Source organism: Pongo pygmaeus, chromosome 21 (genome assembly GCF_028885625.2).
Source record: "Pongo pygmaeus isolate AG05252 chromosome 21, NHGRI_mPonPyg2-v2.0_pri, whole genome shotgun sequence".
Classification (NCBI taxonomy): Eukaryota; Metazoa; Chordata; class Mammalia; order Primates; family Hominidae; genus Pongo; species Pongo pygmaeus.
This window is the reverse complement of record NC_072394.2, coordinates 30,398,736-30,413,929: the sequence shown is the minus strand read 5'-3', so window position 1 is coordinate 30,413,929 and position 15,194 is coordinate 30,398,736. Positions and strand designations below refer to the sequence as shown.

General features: G+C 48.0%; 1 protein-coding gene across 5 annotated transcripts in view; it reads right to left on the bottom strand.

Annotated features, from left to right (window-relative positions):
• Positions 1 to 15,194, bottom strand: part of DNAAF9 (dynein axonemal assembly factor 9) — a 160,045-nt gene that overhangs the window by 3,898 nt on the left and 140,953 nt on the right. For 4 of the 5 annotated variants that reach the window (XM_054467962.2, XM_054467963.2, XM_063659469.1 and 1 more), the window contains exons 31-36: positions 10,868 to 10,954; positions 6,680 to 6,786; positions 6,238 to 6,312; positions 2,793 to 2,998; positions 2,009 to 2,074; positions 518 to 611 (exon numbers count right to left, since the gene is read on the bottom strand). In XM_054467962.2, the coding sequence (XP_054323937.1) occupies positions 518 to 611; positions 2,009 to 2,074; positions 2,793 to 2,998; positions 6,238 to 6,312; positions 6,680 to 6,786; positions 10,868 to 10,954 (635 nt within the window). The remainder of the gene's footprint in view (positions 1 to 517; positions 612 to 2,008; positions 2,075 to 2,792; positions 2,999 to 6,237; positions 6,313 to 6,679; positions 6,787 to 10,867; positions 10,955 to 15,194) is intronic. The other variant, XM_054467966.2, reaches the window with a different exon arrangement.

Sequence of the window (15,194 nt, the reverse complement as noted above, 5' to 3'; positions counted from 1 at the left end):
AGGCGGGAGGATCACCTGAGGTCGGGTGTTTGAGACCAGCCTGACCAACATGGAGAAACCCCGTTTCTACTAAAAATACAAAATTAGCCGGGCATGGTGGCAGGCGCCTGTAATCCCAGCTACTCGGGTGGCTGAGGCAGGAGACTCGCTTGAACCTGGGAGACGGAGGTTGCAGTGAGCTGAGATTACGCCATTGCACTCCAGCCTGGGCAGCAAGAGTGAAACTCCATCTCCAAAAAAAAATTAAAACAAGACAAAACCAAAAAACTATAACTCACAGTCACATTAGCAACCACTCAATAAAGGAGCGATTTAACTTTAACAGCTTTAGAGACTGAAATGAAAAGTTCGCCCCTGAGGTTTGCCCCTGTGCATTCCTGACTCATCAGTGGACATGCAGAGTGCTCCTGGGGCTCAGATGCATGGCTCTGGCAGACAACCGCTTTATAGACAGGCTCACACACTCCCAGCCTCACTGCCCAGGTTCCACACAGGGACCACGCTGTTCCAAGGATACGTGGGTGAAAATCAGTTTTGTCACCAAAGAAGTTAACAAATTGGGTGCCATTATAAAAGTAGCCTGCAGGTAGGGGTTCCAAGTGGCGTTTCACCTGTAGGAAAAAAGAGACCTGTAATAATTATCTGACTACTTTCTATACTTCACTCACTCATTAAAAACAAACAAGTCTATTTCCCTAGCAAGACAGACTACTCTGCTCTACAGAGGAGCTAGGAAGCTAACACCCTCAGCAAACCTCAAACCCTGCCTGAGGTGGTTCCCCACCTCTCAGGTGAGGAGCTCTGGGAGGTCCTAGTGGGATGAAGTTCCCATGGTGCGCAGTGGTACTGATGTGCGAACACACTTTTTTTTTTTTTTTTTTTTTTGAGATCGAGTCTTGCTTTGTCACCCAGGTTGGAGTGCAGTGGCGTGACCTTGGCTCACTGCAACCTCCATCTCCTGGGTTCATGCAATTCTCCTGCCTCAGCCTCCCGAGTAGCTGGGATTACAGGCATGCGCCACCATGCCTGGCTAATTTTTGTATTTTTAGTAGAGACAGGGTTTCACCATATCGATCAGGCTGGTCTTGAACTCCTGACCTCAAGTGATCCACCCACCTCAGCCTCCCAAAGTGTTGGGATTACAGGCGTGAGCCACCACGCCCGGCCACGAACACACTCTTTATTGGCTGTTTCCCCCTCCCCTCTTTCATCCTCCTGTTTCCTATTTAGTGTCTCCTAGAATCACTTCCAAAATAAACTACCTGTACTTAACTCCTTGTTCACGGTTGGCTTTCAGGGGAACATACATTATAAGGACTACCTTATGCCCATGTTGTCCTCCCCAGGAGTACCGAGGGTTGTCCGGGCCTATAGGAGCTGTTTATGAAAGGGGCCTCCTCAAATCCAAAGCAGGGGCTCCTGGAGTCCCAGAATACTTTCCTGCCCCACCTGCTCATTACTGGCATCCTGGGGACCTAGACTCTGTGTCCTTTTTAGCTTTTTGTCCCCAAACCCCTCAGGAAAAGGCCCCAGTGAGCATGGCGACTGAGGCAGAGGCTGGGGGTCAGAGCCTGGAGGCTGGGAGGCTCATCAAGGGGGTCTCTCAATCAGCCTCTTATCCTGGCCTCAGGTTCCACAACCTTCCTATAAGCAGCCTCTGGATCTAGACAGTTTTTGCCTGGGCTCTAGCTGGTTCATCTGTAACACAGATCTTCTGCAGTTGCTTGAACAAGGTGCCAAGGCAGGGCCTCTGGTCATCAGCTTCTCCCACAAGTACTGGCTCTACTCAATCTGATGCCCAGGTCACACCAGAGGTCTCCTGCGCCCTCCTCACTGAGGCTGCAAAGGCCAGAATTCTGTACGCAGCTTCCCTCTGTGGCCTGGGAGAAGCAAGACCTCCAGCACGTCCTACAAACAGCTCCTCACTCAGAGAATCCAAAATACAGAGCTAGGTAAGCCGAGGACAGCCCTGGGCCACTGAGGGGAGAAGCCAGGGCAAGGCACTCACGTGGATGCTCCTGATCTCCTGTTGTGTTAGCATCCCCCTGGTCTTCAGGGCTTTCCTCTGAGGCTTCTGCAGAGATGGAGTGGAGGGTCAGGTCCCAGCAGAACTCATGGAGTGTATGGGCAGGGGAGGGCTCTGGGCTCTATTACATGACTAAGATCTCAGCAGTAGGGAAAGCACGTGTGCTATGGCCTGGATATAATATTCTGTCTAGTCTGCTCTTTGAGAAATCCACTTTCCCATCACAGAGCCCAGTGAGCCAGCAGGGAACAAGCAGCAGAGGACAGCCCAGTGTTTTCGTAAATGGGAATGGTCATGCCTCTTTGTAGATTCTTATCCCTAAACCCTACCAATGAGAGGCAGACAAAGGGGCAGTCTGAGGTCCCACAGTCAAGAACCATTTAGAAGCTTATCCAAGTGAGGCAGCCCATCCCTCAGTATAAAGACAGGTCCCTAGTGAGCATCTACAGAAGACCCAGGCCCCAGCTAACTCTATTCCCAGAGTTCTAGGATGAACTAAATCCCCAAGGCTGTGCTACAAGGCTTAGCACCCAAAGCTTGCAGAGAACCTGGTTCACAGAGCAAACAACATAGCAGGCCTGCCTGGAGTTTTCTCTGAGTGGCTTTCTCCCTCTCTCAAAATCTCCCTAAAGTGCTGGCTGGGCCAGGGAGGAGAAGCCCAGTGAGGAAGCATCAGGGAGGCAGCGGCGGGGCTTCTCAGGGCCAACAGCAGCTCTGAGGTGTCTGGTCACATCTGTGTCAGGTCTGTCTGGGCTCTGGAAACCACCTGCTTAGCTGACTGCCGCAGCCAGTCCTTGATGCTGTCTTCCTTCAGGGAGCAGCCGATGAACACAAGGTAGCACTCCTGCTGCCCGCTGCTGTCTTGAGATATGCTTTTGGAGTCTGGTGGTGGTGTGGGTCCTTCCAAAACTGGCATGATGCTCAAGGAGTTGGCCAGTGTGTTGTAGCAGACCTCCATGGTCCTCTCAGAGTCTGTAAGGAGAATACACATTAGTCCCTGAGAGCCTGCCTTGAAAGGATACAGCTATGCTAAGACTGTGACAATGCAGATGGTTGGGACAGATTCATGAGAAAATGCAAGAGAGAGAACTGATGTGACTGGTGGCAGCTTAGAAAGGATGGAGTAGGTGGGCACAGTGGCTCATGCTTGTGGTCCCAGCTACTCAGGAGGCTGAGGCAGGAGGAGCACTTGAGCCCAGGAATTCAAGGCTGCAGTGAGCTGAGATTGCACCACTGTACTCCAGCCTGGGTGACAGAAGGAGACCCCATTTTGTTTTGTTTTTTAAAAAGGAAAAGAAAGGATGGAGTAAGAGAGAGAGAGAGGAACAAAATAAGTTTCTGGCTTGGCTGATCTGGGTGATCCGGTGGACACTATTATCCCAGAAGGGAAACACAAGAGAAAAAAAGGTTTATAGGTGGGAGAAGAGGAAGAGTTTGACTCTGCACTTGTGGCATTTGAAAGTCTGTAAGACCCTGAGCGTGAGACATCCACATAGTCCCTGGTGGTTGCTGGAATAGCCATTATGGAAGAGGTGGTTGAGGAAAAGCAAAGAAACCCCCTTGGTAGAAGTGGGGGGCTCTCAGCAGAGGCCTCAGAGGCCAAGGGAGGAGGGCACAGCCAACAGTACAACAAAAAAATTAGCTGGGTGTGATGGTGTGTTCCTGTAGTCCCAGTTACTTGGGAGGCTGGGGTGGGCAGTGACCTAGGATTGCACTACTGCACTCCAGCCTGGGCAACAGAGCAAGACCCTGTCTCAAAAACAAAACAAAACAGACAAAAAACAGTACAGCAGTGTTGCACGAAGGTCACACAGATGAGAATGGGAAAAAGTGTTACATGCTAAGGAGATGAGGGCTAGGAGTGACTGGAGACCCAAGAAGTCGGCAAGGGCGCCCTGAAAGGCAGGATGAGAAAGGATCCAGAAAAAAGAGAGGTTAAATTTGAACAAAAAAAGAGTTAATAGCAGATCTAAATAAACAAGAGGCTGGGTGTGGTGGCTAATACCTTAATTCCAGCACTTTGGGAGGCCGAGGCAGGAGGATCACTTGAGCCCGGGAATTCGAGACCAGCCTGGGCAACATAGGGAGACCTTGTCTCCACAAAAAAGAAAAAAAATCAGCCAGGCATGGTGGTTCACGCCTATAGTCCCAGCTACTTGGGAGGCTGAGGTAGGATGATCGCTTGAGCCTGGGAGGTCAAGGATGCAGTGAGCCGAGATCAAACCAGTATACTTTGGCCTAGGTGACAAAGTGAGACATTGTCTCAAAAAATAAAAAGAAGAAAGAAATAAAAATATTTATTTATTTATTTTATTGAGACAGAGTTTCACTCTGTCGCCCAGGCTGGAGTGCAGTGGCGCAATCTCGGCTCACTGCAACTGCCGCCTCCTGGGTTCAAGTGATTCTCTCACCTCAGCCTCCCAAGTAGCTGGGATTAAAGGCATGTGCCACCATGCCTGGCTAATTTTTTTTTTTTTTGAGACAGAGTTTCGCTCTTGTTGCCCAAGCTGGAGTGCAGTGGTACAATCTCGGCTCACTACAACCTCCACCTCCCAGGTTCAAGTGATTCTCCTGTCTCACCCTCCCAAGTAGCTGGGATTACAGGTGTCCACCACCACGCCCAGCTAATTTTGTATTTTTAGTAGAGACAGGGTTTCACCATGTTGGTCAGACTGGTCTCAAACTGCTGGCCTCAAATGATCTGCCTGCCTTGGCCTCCCAAAGTGCTGGGATTACAGGTGTGAGCCACCGAGCCCGGCCTAATTTTTTTTTATTTTTAGTAGAGATGGGGTTTCACCATATTGGCCAGGCTGCTCTCGAACTCCTGACCTCAAGTGATCCTCTTGCCTCGGCCTCCCAAAGTGCTGGGATTACAGGCGTGAGCCACTGTACCTGGCCAAAAAAGAAATAAAAATAAAGAAGAAAAGGAGGTGATGGGTGAGAGGGAAAAACAAAAGTACCAAGACCTCTGAAGCAGCAGGGGCTGGCTGTTGGAGCCTGAAATCAGTGGGCTTGGGTATGGGGCCGAAGTTTCTGATTTGATCACATAAATGAAGCAAAAGCTATGAGCTAAGGACCCATGTAATTCTCCCATCTGAGCCATGATGGTTCTATGCTTGAAGCCCTCAGTGGTTCCCTACAGCAGAAACTGATAGCTGCCGACCCCCTATACTGTCTCCCTCTTCTTCCAATACCAATTCCCCCATGGGTGATGGGTCTAGAAAGGCACAGCAATCCAATGAGATAAGTCGGCAGAGAAACTGGGGGGAGGTGCTGCACTGACAAAGGCACCCACAGGAAGAGCCAGCCTCTCCTCACTGGCTGGACGCAGTGTCTGGCTTTGACACCCAGAGCTGTAGCACCACTCGGCAACCATAAGGGGCAGGAACCTGAAGGACAAGCTGACACACCAAGAAGGGGAGGACACGAAGACATACATCACCTGGGTCCTCAGTGGCCTTGCTCTGCTGCTTGAGCGCCTCACTTGTTATACAGCCAACACCTGCTAGCTGAGTGGGGGTTCTCTGTGATAACAGCTGAAGACACCCTAACAGACTCACTCCCTCTCTCCCTACTCCCAGGCTCCAGTTACAGTAAATGCTTTTTGGTTCCTGAAATGTGTCTTTTCTGCCTCTGGATTATAGCAAATGCTATTTCTTTCCCCTGGAATACTGTACCTTTCCTCAACATTGAGTTGACCGACTCCTACTGGTTTTGAGGCCTTCTCTGATGCCCACCCCAGGACAGCAAGGGCTCCAGAGGTCTAAACTGATCCTCAGGCCTACTAGTCAGAAGAGAGGAGAAGGCAAACGGAAGCTCAAAGACTTTGGTCAGAAATGGATCTGGAGCTGAAGAGCTCAGCATTGGGGCAGCTTCTGGTTTTAGGTCTAGAGGAGGCCCTGACTGGCTCAAGAGGTGTGAAGTGTAAGGCTCTGAACAAGAAGGTCAAAAAGCTGTGAGAAGAGCCCCTGAGCAGGTCATCCAGGAGAGGAGAGCAAACCTGTCATGAACAGGAGGACCTAGACTAAGTAGGCCCTCGGCGGAGAGGGGTGATGGACAAGCCTGATGGCGTGAAGGCCCAGGGTGGGGAAGGTTTCTGAGAGTCTGAGCAGCATCAGTGGTCTGCAGAGCACCAGCAGAGGCTCTGAACTCACATCATGAGATGCAAGCACTCCATGGTGTAGAGCTCCCAAATCCCAGTCCTTGGTTACCTGAAAACTTCACTTTGCCCAGGATGTGGTAGATGTTTCCGGAGAAGGGACTTGGCTTGATGGAGGACTGAATTGCTGGTGGAGGAAGAGGACAGGGCTGTCACCCACATGGAGGCACAGGCCAAATTCAGGACAGCACAGCTGGGAGTTTTAGGGACTGGGGAGGGACCATACACCAGGGTCAAGGGTTCACAGGTTCTACCCGCCACACCCTGTTGCTCCCCTGTGGCTCTGCCACTGTTCCCAGGGGAGGGAAAACCCTTTCACTGGAGTGGAGACCAAATTGTGTGGCTACCCACAATCCTCAAATCCCTCTGTCTACTTTTGGTTTCAAAAGGTAAGAAGAGACACAGCACATAGAATACTGAAATGGTACCAGGAGGCAGAATTAACCCTGGGGTACCCTTTTTCCAGTGTCTGGGACATCCCAGTCAAGGCTTACCTTTACATTTGGCCACAAAGCGAGTCTTCTCCAAGGGACGGCCAAACCATACGCAGATCTGAACCATTAGGGGATAGACTGATCCAGCATTCAATTTACCTTCATACCTTGAAAGGTTTAAAAAATTTTAAGTACAAATATTTGAATTCTCCCTTACTTTTATGCCATTTTGCACACAAAAACTTGTTTAAATATGTATATGCCTCTTTTATTTTGAGACTGGGAAGCATGACTGCCCAGTTAAATCAGGAGCTTTCTCAGGATGGTTTTACCTAACCTTAGACTAGCAGTTCCTTGATGTCAAAGACCCTGTGTACCTCTGAAGCCTCCCAGTCCCCATCTGAGTTTGGGGGTCCTTCCTGGTAGGGTGGGGGGCTCTTGCTCAGGATGCTCTCCCATTTCTCTCTCTTTTTTTTTGAGACAAGGTCTCCCTCGGTTGTCCAGGCTGGAGTGCAGTGGTGCGATCTTGGCTCCCTGCAATCTCCGCCTCCTGGGTTCAAGCGATTCTCCTGCCTCAGCCTCCTGAGTAGCTGGCATCACAGGCGTGTGCGCCACCACACCCAGCTAATTTTTGTATTGTTTGTAGAGACGAGGTTTCGCCATGTTGGCCAGGCTGGTCTCAAACTCCTGGCCTCAAGTGATCTGCCCACCTCAACTTCCCAAAGTGCTAAGATTACAGGTGTAAGCCACCACCGCACCCGGCCTTGCTCCCATTTCTTTAAGGGCTCCAACTATGCCCTGCCATTTTGTTGCAGGCAGCATAACAGGTTGTACATATAGATGTGTATACCTGTCACAGAAGTAACTGGGGCATCTCTGCTCTATTTTCTTTGAGACAGGGTCTTGCTCTGTTGCTCAGGCTGGAGTGCAGTGGTGTGATCATAGCTCATTAGAGCTTTGACATCTCAGGCTCAAGTGATCCTCCTACCTCAGCTTCTTGAGTAGTTTCTACGACACATGCCACCATGCCCAACTAATTTTGTTTTTTATTAGAGACAAGGTCTCACTATGCTGACCAGGCTGGTCTTGGACTCCTGGCCTCAAGTGATCCTCCCTCCACAGCCTCCCAAGGTGCTGGGATTATAGCCATGAGTCACTGTGCCTAGCCTGTTTCCTTTATTTTAATTAATTAATTATTATTATTATTATTTTTTGAGATGGTGTCTCGCTCTGTCACCCAGGCTGGAGTGCAGTGGCACGATCTCGGCTCACCGCAACCTCCACCTCCCAGGTTCAAGCAATTCTCCACCTCAACCTCCCGAATAGCTGGGATTACAGGTGCCCACCACCACGCCTGGCTAATTTTTGTATTTTTAATAGAGATGGGGTTTCACCATGTTGGCCAGGCTGGTCTTGAACTCCTGACCTCATGATCCACTCACCTTGGCCTCCCAAAGTGCTGGGATTACAGGCGTGAGCCACTGCACCTGCCCGTTTCCTTTATTTTAAAATAGCACTGCAATTTTGAATTTTAAATTGTTGAAAGTATCTTATTCTTTGTAATTTCTTTAAAGTAAGGTAGTAGGCATAAGATTTTTGCAAGACTGACCTGTCTTCTCCCCATCCAAACAAGTCATTTTGGAGGCTGGGGGTTTCTCTGGCCTCTGGCTTCTGTGGTACCTGAATCCTTAGGGGAATTTGCAGGGGCTAAGGGAAGGCAGCAAGGTTTCTGCCCAAACTAGAAACAAGCTGTTCTACCAGAAAAGGTGGAAGGAGGGTGGATGGGAACAGAGAAGGATGTGGGAGGGAAGTGGCAGAGAATGTGTGCACAGCACAGAGCGGAGCACATCCTGGAACTGAAGCCCATTCACTCTGAGGTGGTGGCTCTGACCCACGTGGGAGGGGAGTAATATATAGAGATGAGTAGGAGACTGATGACTGCCATCTTGTTAAAGATGAAATTATCTCATTCCAAGAAATGGACTTAGGAGGGGGCCTGAAAGAGAATTTTGGGGTCCCTCCATCTCTCATTCTCTATAAGGACTGATCTTCCTGATGAGGAAAAAGTTCACATTCTTTTTTTTTTTTTTTGAGACTAAGTTTTGGTCTTGTTGCCCAGGCTGGAGTGCAGTGGCGCGATCTCGGCTTGCTGCAAGCTTCGCCTCCTGGGTTCACGCCATTCTCCTGCCTCAGCCTCCTGAGTAGCTGGGACTATAGGCGCCCGCCACCATGCCCGGCTAACTTTTGTATTTTTAGTAGAGACGGGGTTTCACCATGTTGGCCAGGCTGGTCTCGAACTCCTGACCTCATGGTCCACCTGCCTTGGCCTCCCAAAGTGCTGGGATTACAGGTGTTAGCCACCACATCCGGCCAGATTCACAGTCTTCTAATGGGCCCCTCTTACCCTACTCGCTCCTGGATTAGTCTGCCTCCAGGTGTCTGGGCCCTGAGCTAGGTTCTTGTGCATGGGTCAGTAAGGACTGGAGAACAGCGCTTCTCTAGGCACCTGGTGGTGATTACAGGAGCCTCAGGACCCAGAGGTTCAGGCAGCAAGGGAGTCAGTGGCTGTAGCCATTGGAAAGGAGGTTCCCCCAGAAGCTCCATTTGTTTATTTTTAGCTAAGATATCATTATCTTGTTCAGACATAAGAAATGACCCACTTACTCACTGTTTTAAGTATGGCGTGATTCAAATCAGAGATTCCTTCTAAGAATATGCCTGAAAACCTTTAATTTTACATACTGACCCTCTGGGATTTTTTTGGTTTTGTTTTTTTACAGCATAGTAGATCATTTTTTTTTTTTTTTTGAGATGGAGTCTCGCTCTGTTACCCAGGCTGGAGTGCAGTGGTGTGATCTCAGCTCACTGCAAGCTCCACCTCCCAGCTTCACGCCATTCTCCTGCCTCAGCCTCCCGAGTAGCTGGGACTACAGGCATCCACCACCACACCTGGCTAATTTTTTGTATTTTCAGTAGAGACGGGGTTTCACCATGTTAGCCAGGATGGTCTCGATCTTCTGACCTTGTGATCTGCCCGCCTCGGCCTCCCAAAGTGCTGGGATTACAGGCGTGAGCCACCACGCCTGGCCAGATCATTTTTTGTTAGGAAAAAAGTTGGTGGTGTAAGGGGTGGTATGGAGGATGTAGAGAGGTGCTTGGGAAAAATGAGTAAGAATAACAAAGATAATCCAAATAAACATGAGAGATTAATTCTGGCCAAGCTTTAACAATGGTCTTCCCCTAAACCTTCAACAGAGCAGAAAGAAATTGTCCATTCTATACAGGAATAAGTGTAGCACGATGCCTAAGAGAAAAAGCTCTGAGCCATTCAACCTGGGTATGAAATCCAGTTCTTTCATTTACTAAGCTATAAATTGTCAAGTCATTAACTCTTTGCTGCCCCTGGTACCTCATCTGTAAAATGATAAAATAATGGAATCCACTTCACAGGATTGATGTAAATGAGACAACATAAACAAGGCTCTCACAACAGCACTGTTCAACAGAGCTTTCTGGGGCAATGGAAATGTTCTAGATCTGCACTGTTGGACACGGTAGCTGCCAGCCACAGGAAGCTATGAAGCACTTGAAATGTGGCTGTGTGGCTGAAAGACTGAATTATAAATTTTGATTTTTATTAATTTACATTTCATTAAATAGCCATGTAGCTAGGAGCTGCCATGTAGAGAGTGGAGCCTTAGAACAACAGCTAGCACACACAGTAAATGCTCCAGTGTGTCGGTATTAGTATGATTACAGTAACTTTGCAGCACACTCTCTCCTTTGTCCTCTTCTCCTCTGGAGAGGTCCACAGGCTGTGCAGCATCCTACAGAGAACATTCCCTGGGCCATATGAGCAGGGAACCCAGCAGATGGGAACCCTAGAGGACTGACGGTATTGTCAGAAGCGAGTCTCACCTGGGAAAGTTATAGCTCCTTGGTTCTGTGCCAGGCACTTTGCCCTCAGTAGGGGCTGGAGGAACACAGGGCACAGCGGTGCTTGCTGCCTACAGGATGACTCCCTAAATTGAAACATCTGAGAAGGCTCCCAGTTTGGAGCCCAAGAGGTGGAGCACTGGGCTCCTGGCAGGGCCAGCAGCTGCCGGATAGGCAGGCCGTGCCAGCTGCCATGTGTCACTCTTGCAAAGCACATCTGGTATTTTCACCTTCTCCCTTTTTTTTTCTGTAAATAAATAAATCATTGGGTTTACAAAAAAATCTTAGTTATTTTTCAATGACGATACTTGCCAGCCAGGATACATTAAATATCGAGATCGTAGCATCTCAGGACTTGAAAAACTGTTTTCTGAGAGAATCAGCTCAATGTCTTCATTCCTTTGAAAACACACAGAAAATACCTAGATTAATTAGGACTGTCAATCTCTTTTTTTTTTTTCTTGAGACGGAGTCTCGCTCTGTTGCCAGGCTGGAGTGCAGTGGCGCAATCTTGGCTCACTGCAACCTCCGGTTCCCGGGTTCAAGTAATTCTCCTGCCTCAGCCTCCCGAGTAGCAGGGACTACAGGCATGTGCCACCATACCCAGGTAACTTTTGTACTTTCAGTAGGGATGGGGTTTCACCACGTTGGCCAGGATGGTCTCAATTTCCTGACCTCATGATCCGCCCGCCTCGGCCTCCCAAAGTGTTGGGATTACAGGCGCGAGCCACCGACCCCGGCCAGGACTGTCTTTACCTGCATGTTTTGTTTATTCTTCATGTCCCCTAAATACATACAAGCATTTTTGTTTTTTCTGCCAAACCAAATGAAAACTAGCTGTACTCATCATGATATTTTACCCCTAAATACTTCAGTATGCATCTCCCAAGAACAAGGACATTCTCTTACAGAACTACAATATCATGATCACATCCAAGGAATTTACTGGCTCCCAGCAATCACCTGGGAGCTTGTTAGAAATGCAGAACCTCAGGCCCCAGCCCAGATGTACTGAACCAGAAACTAATTTTCAACAAGATCTCCACTAGAGATGCATATGCACAACAAAGCTGGAGAAGCACGAACATACATCCACTTTCAAATTTCTCCTTTTTGGTGGAGGAGGGTCCATGATCCAATCAAGAATTATTCATTCATTCATTAGGCCGGGCGCGATGGCTCATGTCTGTAATCCCAGCACTTTGGGAGGCCGAGGCAGGCAGATCACCTGGGGTCAAGAGTTCAAGACCAGCCTGGCCAACATGGAGAAACCCCATCTCTACTAAAGAAATACAAAAATTAGCTGGGTGTGGTGGCACGCGACTGTAGTCCCAGCTACTTAGGAGGCCAAGGCAGGAGAATCGCTTGAATCCAGGAGGTGGAGGTTGCAGTGAGACGAGATCGCGCCACTGCACTCCAGCCTGGGTGACAGAGTGAGACTCTGTTTCAAAAAAAAAAAAAAAAAAGATTATGTTCAAAAGTTACTTGAATTAAATACTTTTTTGGTGTGGTTGTTATTACTTTGACATACAGATACATTCCTTTTTTATTTTTACATTTTGAGACAGAGTTTCGTTCTTGTTGCCCAGGCTGGAGTGAAATGGCCTGATCTTGTCTCACTGCAACCTCCGCCTCCTGAGTTCAAGCGATTCTCCTGACTCAGCCTCCCAAGTAGCTGGGACTACAGGCACCCACCACCACGCCCAGCTAATTTTTGTATTTTTTTAATAGAGATGGGGGGTTTCGCCATGTTGGCCAGGCTGATCTTGAACTCCTGACCCCAGGTGACCTGCCTGCCTCAGCCTCCTAAGGCGTTGGGATTACAGGCGTGAGTCACTGCACCTGGCCTAAATTTACAGTCTTTATTCTCCTTTAACCTGGAACAGTTTCTCTATCTTTTGGTTTGTTTGATTCTCATGGTGTTGATATTTAAGAGTACATGTCAGAGCTTTTGTGTCCCACACTTGGATTTGTCTAATTCTCATAATTATATTCAGGTTATGCATATTTTGAGATTAATACCCAGGTGGTGTTGCATCCTTCCCACTGCATCACATCAAGGAGGTACAGGATATCAGTTTGTCCCATTACTGGTCTCACTGAGTTTAATCGTTTGTTCAACATAGGTATACCAGACCTTTCCATTGTAAGGTATTTTTCCCTCTTTGTAAGGAGTCAGTAGTCTATGGAGTGGTACTTTACACAGTACAGGACTAGTAATATATTTTTTCTTCAACAGTCTTTCACCTAGTGCTTTTAGTATTCATTGATCGTTCCCTAAATCAAATACTGTATTAGACTGAAGGTTACAAAATGATTATTTTCTAGTTCTTTTGTTTGTTTGTTTGTTTTTTTGAGATGGTTGAGATGGAGTCTTGCTCTGTTGCCCAGGCTGGAGTGCAGTCGCACGGTCTCAGCCCACTGCAAGCTCCGCCTCCTGGGTTTATGCCATTCTCCTGCCTCAGCCTCCTGAGTAGCTGGGACTACAGGTGCCTGCCACCACGCCCGGCTAATTTTTTGTATTTTTAGTAGAGATGGGGTTTCACTGTGTTAGCCAGGATGGTCTCGATCTCCTGACCTTGTGATCTGCCCACCTCGGACTCCCAAAGTGCTGGGATTACTGGCCTGAGCCACCATGCTCGGCCGATTATTTTCTAGTTCTATCAAACCTTATTTACTTGGTATTCTTCTATAAAGGGCTTTGCTATCCTGCCCCCTTCCACCTTTTTTTTTTCTTTTGAGATGGAGTTTCACTCTTGTTGCCTAGGCTAGAGTGCAATGGCACAATCTTGGCTCACTGCAAGCTCCGCCTCCTGGGTTCAAGCCATTCTCCTGCCTCAGCCTCCTGAGTAACTGGAATTACAGGCATGCGCCACCATGCCCGGCTAATTTTGTATTTTTAATAGAGATGGGGTTTCGCCATATTGGTCAGGCTGGTTTCGAACTCCCGACCTCAGGTGATTTGCCCGCCCTGGCCTCCCAAAGTGCTGGGATTACAGGTGTGAGCCACCGTGCCTAGCCCCACCTTCGTTTTTGAGGATCACTGTGGACACACATTTTATTCCATGTGTTATAATCCATAGTTCCAGTATTATCATGGTTCTTTCTTATCCCCAAATTGTCCCAAATTAGACTAGCAGGAACTTCTTAAGCTACTTCCCATATCCTTTTGACACATCTCCACTAATCTTTGAGTACTTTCTTGCTTTATTGGCATAAAATGGACCAGGCTCACCTTGTACTTTCCTTGACGTAGGCATGAAGTCAGCTAATTCTCCAAGGAGTCCTGATACCTTGTAGTGGGGACTGGTACTTAGAAACCAAGATACAGAGGTAAGGGTATTTGCTGCAACTGTGGTATTACTATTCTGGTCCCTTTCAAAGGAAAGTGGTAGGAAATATACATTTTTAAAAATAATGAATTTATACTGAATCTCCAATTCAAATCAACATTTGATCTTTGGGAGGCTGAGGTGGGTGGATCACTTGAGGCCAGGAGTTCAACACCAGCCTGGCCAACATGGTGAAACCCTGTCACTACTAAAAATAGAAAAATTAGCCGGGTATGGTGGTGTGCACTTGTAATCCCAGCTACTAGGGAGGCTGGGGCAGGAGAATCACTTGAATCCAGGAGGTGGAGGTTGCAGTGAGCTGAGATTGTGCCACGGCACTCCAGCCTGGGTGACAGAGCAAGACTCTGTCTAAATAAAATAAAATAAATATTTGAAGGGTTTTTCTTCATCTTCCCCATTTCATATTCATAATCTCCTCTCTTCAATCAGTGATGTTGTTTAGAACCAGGGTTCCAGCAGAGGATTATGTTCAAAAGTTACTTGAATTAAATACTTTTCTTGGTATGGTTGTTATTACTTTGATATACAGATAGATTTACTTTTTTTTTTTTTTTTTTTTAATTTTGAGATGGAGTTTCATTCTTGTTGCCCAGGCTGGAGTGCAATGGCGTGATCTTGGCTCACTGCAACCTCCGCCTCCCAGGTTCAATCAATTCTCCTGCCTCAGCCTCCTGAGTAGCTGGGATTACAGATGCCTGGCACCACGCCTGGCCACTTTTTTGTATTTTTAGCAGAGGCGGGGTTTTGCCATGTTGGCCAGGCTGGGCTGGTCTTGAACTCCTGACCTCAGGTGATACGCCCGCCTCAGCCTCCCAAAGTGTTGCGATTACAGGCAGGAATCACTGTGCTCGGCCCCCCACTTTTTTTTTTTTTTTTTTTGAGATGGAGTTTCTCTTTGTCGCCCACCTGGAGTGCAATGGTACGATCTTGGCTCACTGCAACCTCTGCCTCCTGGGTTTAAGCGATTCTCTTGCCTCAGTCTCCTGAGTAGCTGGGATTATAGGCATGCGCCACCATGCCCAGCTAATTTTTGTATTTTTAGTAGAGACGGAATTTCACCATGTTGGTAGGGCTGGTCTCGAACTCCTGACTTCGTGATCTGCCTGCCTCGGCCTCCCAAAGTGCTGGGATTACAGGCGTGAGCCACTGCACCCGGCCTAGATTCACTTTTTTTGGTTTGTATTTAATTTAGTTTTTTCCCTCCTTTATTTAATTTTTGAATACATAAAATATCTACATAGTTCAAAAGTCAAAACTACATTAAAAAGGTATATAACCTTTTATCT